Below are 10,432 nucleotides of genomic sequence, written 5' to 3' on the forward strand. Positions count from 1 at the left end.
TACAGTAGTACATTACAGTATGGTACAGTATGGTACAGTATAGTACAGTATGGTACAGTACAGTATGCTATGGTACAGTATACAGGAGTACATTACAGTATGGTACAGTATAGTACAGTATGGTACAGTACAGTATGCTATGGTACAGTATACAGTAGTACATTACAGTATGGTACAGTATGGTACAGTATGGTACAGTACAGTATGCTATGGTACAGTATACAGGAGTACATTACAGTATGGTACAGTATGTTACAGTATGGTACAGGACAGTATAGCTCTCAATATAGGGATTATTATAATGCATTGATAAGTTATAATGCTATGATTGTGGACCTTTGGTTCACCTTTATGCCACTTAGAGATGGCTTTGTTACCTGTAGTGTACAGTACAGTACATCTCATATTGACAGAACACCAGAGTGCGACCACGCTGGATCTGGTGGGGGAGCAGGTGTGGCGAGGTGCTCTCTTCCTGGCAGACTTTATCCTACACCATCCTGAAATCTTCCAAGATGCTCACGTCCTGGAGGTCGCCTCGGGGGTTGGCCTCACCTCTGTCGTGACAGCCATGTTGGCCAAGCAAGTCATTGTCACAGGTCAGAGTTTCTTTCCAGATTTTTTCTATGTTTATGACAATAGCCCTTCTCTGCTGCGTTCACCTACACAGTAAAAACCTCAGTCTTGTAAAGCTTCCCTCATGCTTACACTTATATTTATGTTTGACTGTACATATCTTTGTAAATGTTAAGACCATCATAATGACAGAACTATTTTGTACAAGATACCATTTTAAGTAAAATATTGAATTTTTCAATTACAGTCGGTCCCTGATTCATGAAGATGTGAAGTTATAGAAAATAAAATTTCCCTGGTTTGAATTTACATTTAAAAAATCCCGGGCTACTTTTTTTTCAGCACTGAAAGGTGTTGAAGTGATGACACAGGCACCTGTACTGATCCTGGTCACTTTATAAAGACAAATAAATTAAAAGCAACAGACAGTACACTACTATGCTGTATTAAGAGAGGTTAGCCAAACTCACATTCTCCTTTTAGGGCAAGCCATACTTACCACTACGTCTGTCTGCCTCTCTACCACATCACCACATACTTTTTATCATATCTCTTCTACCACATCACCACATAGTTTTCATCGTGTCTTCTCTACCACATCACCACATAGTTTTTATCATGTCTTCTCTACCACATCACCACATAGTTTTCATCATGTCTTCTCTACCACATCACCACATAGTTTTCATCGTGTCTTCTCTACCACATCACCACATAGTTTTCATCGTGTCTTCTCTACCACATCACCACATAGTTTTCATCATGTCTTCTCTACCACATCACCACATAGTTTTTATCATATCTTCTCTACCACATCACCACATAGTTTTCATCATGTCTTCACCACATCACCACATAGTTTTCATCGTGTCTTCTCTACCACATCACCACATAGTTTTCCTCGTGTCCTCTATATGTTGAGAAGAGGATCAACAGAACAGCTATAGTACACAGAAACTGGCATTAAACACACTCACTTTAATACTGTGTGACCAAAAGCTGTGATGGAGGGTGTTGGTTCCTTGTACCCTCCCAGTGTAGACTTTGTATTGTACAGTAACATAAGAAGGTTAAAATCTCAGAGCACAAACCCAAAGACATAATTATAATTGATGTTTAGTAAAGTGAACAGTGTAGAACCTAGTAACATCAACAGCAACCCACAAGTGATGCTGGCTGACTTGTCATGACAACACAAAGTGTGGGACATCAGAAAAAAATTTATGAATGGAAAAAATTGTTGCAGATATTGATCACCGGGATATATTGTTGCAGTTGTTGATCAAGGTCATTCATATATTGTTGCAGATGTTGATCGCGGGGACATACTGGATCTCATTAACCGTAACATCAAGAGAAACGCTGATCTATTGAAGGCAGAATTAATGGTGAAGGAAGTTGACTTCTTTAATCACGCCACCATTGACGACATACAAGATATAAAGAACAACGTGTCGGTACTTTTGGCTGCCGATGGTAAGGTTTTTAATCTCATTGTTACCACCTGGATGAGTCAGTACAGGTACACACTTTGGACCACAGTAATACATGTTAATTGTTGTTAGTGTGCAGTAACCAGGAGGATAAAAGTTTTCAATACCTTACAGTACATTCATGAAGAAGATAAACTAATAAACATTTGTTTAAGATTAATTAAGTTAAAATTGTCATAGCAAAAACCACGAGTTAGTTTAAACGTTTTCTCTCCTCAGTGATTTACCACGATCAACTGACTGATGCTTTCTTTGACACTATATTGCGTCTGATGAGCGACCCACCTAACAAGACCTTGTATGTAGCACTGGAGAAGAGGTAAGACTCACATACTGTGTACCTATCACTTAATCAGATACATATTTATGCTCTTTTTTTGTTGTTGTTTTTCATTATGTTACAGGTCATTGTAAGTGTCCCATGAGAACACTGTCATTGAACCCCCTCCTTGTGTCAGTGTCCTTCTGTGATGGCTTATAGTTCATTGGTCGGTCAGTCTCCAGGTAGACAAGGATGGTCGGTCACTCTCCGGGTAGACAAGGATGGTCGGTCACTCTCCGGGTAGACAAGGATGGTCGGTCACTCTCCGGGTAGACGTAGACGAGGATGGTCGGTCACTCTCCGGGTAGACGTAGACGAGAATGGTCAGTCACTCTCCGGGTAGACGTGGATGGTCGGTCGCTCTCCAGGTAGACGAGGATGGTCGGTCACTCTCCGGGTAGACGAGGATGGTCGGTCACTCCGGGTAGACGAGGATGGTCGGTCACTCCGGGTAGACGAGGATGGTCGGTCACTCTCCGGGTAGACGAGGATGGTCGGTCACTCTCCGGGTAGACGAGGATGGTCGGTCACTCTCCGGGTAGACGAGGATGGTACCCGAGCTCCACACACTGACAAGAGGTGAAAAGATTTACTTCTTTTGAACTTTCTTGGCTGTTAGTTGAGTCCCTAGTCTCAGTCACCAGGATAATTGTTTCCAGGATACCTCGTCATTCTCTGTGTAGGTCAAGACAGTTCACAATTACTTGCAGTTTTCAAACTTATTTAATCAACAGTCTCTGTTTGTAAGCCATCAGTCTAGGGCCAACACATGATGTAATTGTCAAGGCCATTAATCTTTTACAGAAAGTTGTATGTCTTGCACGTTGATATTGTGTTATTTCAATATAATTAATGTGCATTTATTTACAAATTTGGTGTTGACTTTATTGTGAATGTTTATAAGCAGGGTTGTTATGATTTAAATCAAATGATTTAAATCAGAATAAAAAAATCATGATTTAAATCAAAATGATTTTTTTACTAATAACTGTTTTCTCTTTTTATTCTACATGATTGAAAAGTATATGCAATGCAACAGGCTGATAACATGAAGATGATTATAATGCTAAGATTAGGATATGTTCCACCTAATAGACATCAAATTGGAGGGTCTCTTTTGGATCAAGCCTACGATTCAGTGATTAAGAATTATTCAGAAGAACTTAGTGGGAAAACAGTTTGCATGGCCAAGGATGGATGGAGTAATGTCCATAATGAGCCTATAGTATGTGTAACTTTAACAGCGGACAACCTTATTTATCTTGTTGACTCTATAGACACAGAATCAAGACATACAGCTGAATATCTGTTGAAATTAGCTGAATGTGCTACAAAAAAGTGTGAAGACAAATTTGGATGCACAGTAAGAAGCTGTGTAACAGATAATGCTGCTAATATGGCAAAAATGAGAAGTGAATTCGGACAAGATAAATCCATTATAACATATGGTTGCTCTGCACACCTGTTAAATTTGCTTTCACAAGACCTGCAAATCAAGAACATTAAGGAACACATTACTGAAATCATTATGTACTTCAGAAATCATCACATCCCAGGATCTTTGTATAGAAGAGCAGGAGGAACAACGCTAGTAATGCCATCAGACACACGATGGAACACAGTGACAGATTCTATTGAATCTTATTTAAAGAACTGGGAGACCCTTGTCAAAGTGTGCAAAGAAAATAGTGAAGACATTGATTAGAAAATTGAAAGGAAAGTTAATGATAAGGCATTGAAAAGAACTGCAGAAGACTATTTAGAGAGACTTAAGCCTATTGCTGTGGCATTGGACTGTGTCCAGAGAGAACATAACCCTATTAAGTGATGCTGTAGAAATCTGGGTAAAACTGAAAACTGATATTAAGGAGTATTTAACAGATAAGAAGGATATGGATTGTATGTATATTATGTACAGTAGTACCCCGATTTACGCGGTCAATTGAACCACAGAGTACCGCGGAAAGTGAAAACCGCATAAAGTGAACAACAGAACATATGGGATTAATTCCAATAGAGACTGGCCCGACCCCCAAACTCCACTTTTTCCGACACAATACCTATGTTGTAGTAAAAATAACATCTAAATCTTATGATGGTATGCTCACACAATTAATATTTAAGAGAAATACAGTCGCCAGGTTAATGTCCATTCAAATAATGGACCCAATTCCCCTCTTCCCAGCTCACTGGCCCCTACCTCTCTGAGATATGATTGAGTGAAACACTAGATTTTAACTTTTAGTAATAAATAATACCTCAGACTAAAGTTAGGATAATATAATTGACATTTCTGGATTCCTTGCAGGCCAGGGAATACAGTCAACCCTCACTTTACGCGGTTAATGTAACCCACAGGGTACCGCGGAAAGTGAGAAACGCGTAAAGTGAATAACATAACATATGGGATTAAATGAAATAGAGACCAGCTGACCCCCAAACTCCACTTTTTCCAACACAATACCTATGTTCTAGTAAAAATAACATCTTAATTTTATGATGGTACATGCACACAATTAATACTTAAGAGAAATAGAGAAATACAGTCGCCAAGTTAATGTCCATTCAAATAATGGACTCGACTCCCTCCCCCTCTTCTCACACTACACTGCTGGCTCTTCCCTCTGAGAAATTTTTGGGGAAAACCAGGTATAGTAATAAATAATACCTCAAACTAAAGTTAGGATAATATAATTGACATTGCTGGATTCCTTGTAAGACCAGGAATATTTTGAATATAAATGTCATATATTTTTCACAAAAGATAACATATTTACTCAGAGTTAACATTACATCTAAAATTTGTATGTCTAATGCAAAATCCATGATGTTTATATTCAAAATGATCATCATATTGTAAGAATTCCAGCAATGTAAATTATATTCTGGCCGGGTAATTTGTATGAATTTTATGAGCTAAAACATATATCTTCATTAAATAAATAAAGAAATGTTCTTCAAGGACACTATCTGTCAATCAAAATACTCGGCCCTAGCTGGGTGGTCCCTCCCTCCCTCCACCTTCCCTCCCTACCAGAGAAGCTTTGGGAGAAAATAGTAATTTACATTTTTAGTAATAAATAATAACTCAGACTAAAGTTAGGATAATATAATTGACATTTCTGGATTCCTTGCAGGTCAGGGAATATTTTGAATGTAAACTTCATATATTTTGCACAAAAGATAAAATACTTGCTTTGTGTAAACCAAATTATTACATTAGATCTAAAATTTGTATGTCTAATGCAAAATCCATGATGTTTATATTCAAAATGATCATCATATTGTAAGAATTCCAGCAATGTAAATTATATTCTGGTCCAGTAATTTGTATGAATTTTATGAGCTAAAACAAATATCTTCAGTTAATAAAAAAAAAAATATTCTTCACGACACTATCTGTCAATCAAAATACCCCATCTTGCCTCCCCCCCTCTTCCAACCGCGCCAGATGGTCGGTCGGTCCCAACCCTCCCCCACCTTCCCTCCCTACCAGAGAAATGTTGGGTGAAAAAACTAATTTTAACTTTTAGTAACAAATAATACCTCAGACTAAAGTTAGGATAATATAATTGACATTGCTGGATTCCTTGTAAGACCAGGAACATTTTGAATATAAATGTCATATATTTTGCACAAAAGATAACATATTTACTCAGAGTAAACATTAGATCTAAAATTTGTATGTCTAATGCAAAATCCTCTGTTTATATTCAAAATGATCATCAAATTGTAAGAATTCCAGCAATGTAAATTGTATTCTGGCCGGGTAATTTGTATGAATTTTATGAGCTAAATAAAAAAAAATAATTATACTTCACGCGTATATGAGTAGATGAACCGCGTTAAGTTAAAGTTCGGTACTGGCGAGGCACTGCGTATATGAGAAATCGCGTAAAGTGAAACCGCGTAAAGCGGCAAATGGGGGTGGGGTGGGGGGGTGATGATAGCAGCTGTGTTTATTACCGGGGTATATTGTTCTTTTACGGTATGTTAGACTGGATTATAATACATTTTTATTATTTTAATATACAGGTAGTTCTGCTATAACGCGATAATTGTGTTCTTGTAAAATATCGTGTTATAGAAAATCGCGTAATAGAAATAACAGGGCTTATGGAGAAAATAGGGTTAGGTGCAGTTTACTCGAAATCGAAAAAATTTAGTAGTTAGCCTAACACAAAGGATAGCACAGTCTAAATAAATGTTACATTCATATCTAATAATGAAATCATACAGTAAATTTAACACTTTACCTTGAAAAAATATGAATGTAACTTGATGGGGAGAAGGGTGATTTTGAGGTTGATAACATCAAGCTTCTCTTCAAGTGTTATATCCTTTCTTTTACGATAATCACCGGGAATTCTATCATCAGAATGCTTTTTGGAGATATTCTTCTTTACCATATTCACAGTTAATACCACAAAATTGGAGAAATAGTAAGCAAAAATCGCGTTATAGCAAACAAGCGATCGCGTTATACAAATATTGTTCCGAATTCATAAATCGCGTTAGAGCAAATTCGCGTTATCAAAACACGCGTTATAGCAGAACTCACTGTACCGGTAATCTTCATTTTAATCCAGCTTCCCAAACGTAAGTTTCAGTATAAAATAATTAGTGGTAGGACCTTGTGAGTGGTTTACCATGTTTCCATCACCACTCTTGACACGCTAAACCGCAATATTTAAGAGGTAAGAATTTTATCTTTGGTGCTTAAGACGACCCCCTAACTTTGGGCTGATTTTTTTTTTTTTTTTCAAATTCCGTCTTGTAGGCCGAGATATACGGTACTCTGTATATACACATTATTTCTCTAGTCAGTAGCGTGTGGCAATGCCCCTGTTTCATGTCACCACACGCTTAGATAAATGTGCCTGGCAACATCTGGAAGCTGCTAGTATACCAATTGCCACATGTCGCCTGAGAGGTCAGAGTGAGGTCAGTTGACCCTATAGGAGTGTAAGGACTACCTGCGCTTGTAAGCGCACTCCTGTATATTTCCGTTAATAAGAACCTACAGAACTCTACAGGCGTTTATGTTCGCCTCTGTAGTTAGAACCAAGTACCCCGAACATCTCCATGGATAATTTTGAAAAAAGAATCAAAGTAGCATTGACACCTGCCCATTTTCTAGCTAATGTGATAGATCCAAGGTATCAGGGCAGACATCTGACTCCTGAGCAGCGAGACATTGCAGAACAGTATGTGTGCGAGTCTCTTCCACATTTCCTTTCAACATTAATGTCCTTCCATGGAAGAAGTGCACCATTTAAAGAGGTCTATTTTGGTAAAGATGTTGTAAAATCTCTCTCACCCCTTGCTTGGTGGCAGTATTTTGCCAATGATATGACAGAAAATGTAATGCATGTTCCTAGGCAATTATTTATAGCTGTTGCATCATCAGCAGGGGTCGAGAGAATTTTTTCCACATATGGATTTGTACACTCAAAGGTAAGAAATCGCCCAGGACAGGAAAAGGCATCTAAGCTTGTCACAGTACATAAGCATTTCCATGTTCAACTAAGTTAATTTAAATGTTTTGAACTATTTTTGTTGTTTACAGAATGAGAATATTGTGTTGACTTGAAGTTATTACCGGTAATTCTTAATACACTTTAATACTACAAATGTAAGAAAATAAACTTGTTACCAGTATTATTTTTTTTTACAAAATGAGAATATTATTCTGTTGACTTGAAGAAGTTAAGTTATTAATTTTTGAAACACTGTAATCCTATAAGAGCATTTATCTTAAATTTCATTATTACGTTTGGATTTGTGCACTCAAATGTAAGATATGTTACCAGTTTTCTTTTATTTTACAAAAAAAATATTAGTGTTAAATTCCATTGGTCCATCTGCTGCATAATTATCTTAATTCCAATTTTCTGTTTATTATCCTGAATAAGCTTTGGTTGAAAAATACTGTTTTTATGGTTGAAAAATACTATTTTAATGCAATTAGTAAAAAAATAAAAAAAATTGATTTAAATAAAAAAAATCCAATTTAAATCAAATAAATCAATTTTTTTTATTTAATTTTTTTTTTTAATCATGATTTTTTCCAACCCTGTTTATAAGACATTATTCAGTGTACCAAGAGTCTGCCTGTCTGGTTTTAAATGTGTGTCATCTTTTGGCAGATATGTCTTCACACAGGAGGACATGGATACAGTAGCTCCATGTTATGAGCACTTCCTTCAGTGCCTGGAGTGGCTGCGCTCTCAGAATCTCTCACACATTGACTGGACACTACAAGAATTACCCACCAACTTTGAGCAGTACTTTACATATGAGCGCACAAGGCACTTAGTGCTGTGGAAGATCCAAGCTACACTTAAGTGACCTCCAGGGTGTGGTAAGAAGTTACAGTACAGTAGTACTTTATTTTTCACAAAGAAGATTGTCCTCTGTTTGTAGAATGTAGTGAGAGCCATTTTGGATACAATGTGATACAAATACTGTACAGTAGTAAAAACAGTGATACATTGAAACAAGTATTTTGTTGTGCAAGGACTGGTGTTAAACAAATATTTGGATGGTGTATGAGATGTACTGTACATTTCTTTCTTTTGTGAAATGTCAGAATAAAAAGTTTTTGTGCATACAAAGAAAGTTGGATCATATATTAGTGGACAGGAGTAGTGTTAGTTCTCCCTCACCAGGTGTACTAATGGGTGGCGAGTCTGCTGAACAGAGAACTACAAGTACTTTACTGTACTCATCAAAGTTTACATCACATCACACAACTGTGTCCTAATTGTGTAAGAGTGAGCAAGTATGAACTGGTTACTCAGTCTTGGTATGACAATAAGTTTGGTGCATCATTGGGTACTGTACCAACGTTTCTGTTGGAATTACTGTACTGTCTATGATATAAAACTGTGCAGTTTAGAATTTACTCATGTTAGCTGATAAGTAACTTTCCTTAAATTCGTTCAAGCACAAATTTTTTATGTTTTACTGAATGTGGTTTTGGTCATTTTTCTGGGATATGGAGAGTAAAACATTGTTGTAACAACTCAGACTAATTGTACTGTACTGTACTGTTATGAGTATCACCTAAATTATCTGACCCATTTTTATCTTAGTGTCAAAAACAACTTGTCTTGGTTGTTTTCCACACATGCTCCTTGTTCTATCCATAATATACAGTAGTGTACAGGTTATTTAGGTTATGTTTTAAAATGGGTCAGTTAATTTATCACCATAAATTAACTGAGCTACATGTACAACTGTGTTTGGTGATTTTGAAAGCAGAAGTTCTTGCACTTTTTTCTTACCATTTCATTAACCTTCAACCATGAACCTCAAAATTACAGAAAGAACTATGCACCACAGTGAAAGCCCATGAATTTACACACCTGAGCTCAACAGAAATCCTAACAACGAATCAATTTTCCCAGCACAAATAATATATAAATAATAGGCTAAATTACCTTCCAACGCGCTTTCAGCAGTCTATGTTGAAGTTCTTAGCACAGGCTAACTTATCTTATCATATACAGTATCACAGTTCTCATTGATCTACAAAAAATACCGGTAATAAAAACCTTTTCTATTTTTCACACTTAATATAATACCCAGTAATCTACTTCAACCTCCTATTGTTTACAACGACGCATGACGCATCACGCACCACCAGCTGTTGAGTGTATCAGCTAGACGGTACACATGTTTTTTGAATTGTTTTCAGTTAAAAAACTGTTACATCACATGTATATTTTACCTTAGCTGTGCCTGAATGAATATATACTCGGAAATAAATAGTAGTTTTGCTGAAACGTGATGTATTTTAATGTAAAATAGGATAAAATACATGAAGAAAACATAAGATTTTACCTAACCTTCCGATGTTCAAGAGAAGTTACTCGTTTTTTTTATAGTTTTTGGTTAAAATATTGTTATATTACAATGGTATTCTATTCATACTGTGCTTGATATAATGCATTCACGGAAATGTAATATTTTTGCTGAAATGACGTACTGTACATATTACAGTGGAAAGTGGGATCAAATTGTGACAAAAACAGTG

The 10,432-nt window shown here is 36.6% G+C and overlaps 1 protein-coding gene across 1 annotated transcript; it reads left to right on the plus strand.

Annotated features, from left to right (window-relative positions):
- Window positions 1-364: 364 nt before the first annotated feature.
- LOC121853622 (methyltransferase-like protein 22) lies at window positions 365-9,658 on the plus strand. The gene is made up of 4 exons (XM_042347881.1): window positions 365-599; window positions 1,885-2,052; window positions 2,289-2,388; window positions 8,541-9,658. Exons 1-4 carry the CDS (start codon window positions 365-367, stop codon window positions 8,740-8,742), a joined length of 705 nt encoding a protein of 234 aa, XP_042203815.1. The 3' UTR covers window positions 8,743-9,658.
- Window positions 9,659-10,432: the final 774 nt, after the last annotated feature.

Source organism: Homarus americanus, unplaced genomic scaffold (genome assembly GCF_018991925.1).
Source record: "Homarus americanus isolate GMGI-L3 unplaced genomic scaffold, GMGI_Hamer_2.0 scaffold4896, whole genome shotgun sequence".
NCBI classification, from domain to species: Eukaryota; Metazoa; Arthropoda; class Malacostraca; order Decapoda; family Nephropidae; genus Homarus; species Homarus americanus.

Bases quoted from the DNA above. Each gene is read 5' to 3' on its own strand.
- LOC121853622 (XM_042347881.1), top strand. From the start codon at position 365: ATGGCTTTGTTACCTGTAGTGTACAGTACAGTACATCTCATATTGACA. The intron at 600-1,884 runs GTCAGAGTTTCT...ATATTGTTGCAG, and splicing joins CAAGCAAGTCATTGTCACAG to ATGTTGATCGCGGGGACATA. The intron at 2,053-2,288 runs GTAAGGTTTTTA...TTCTCTCCTCAG, and splicing joins GGTACTTTTGGCTGCCGATG to TGATTTACCACGATCAACTG.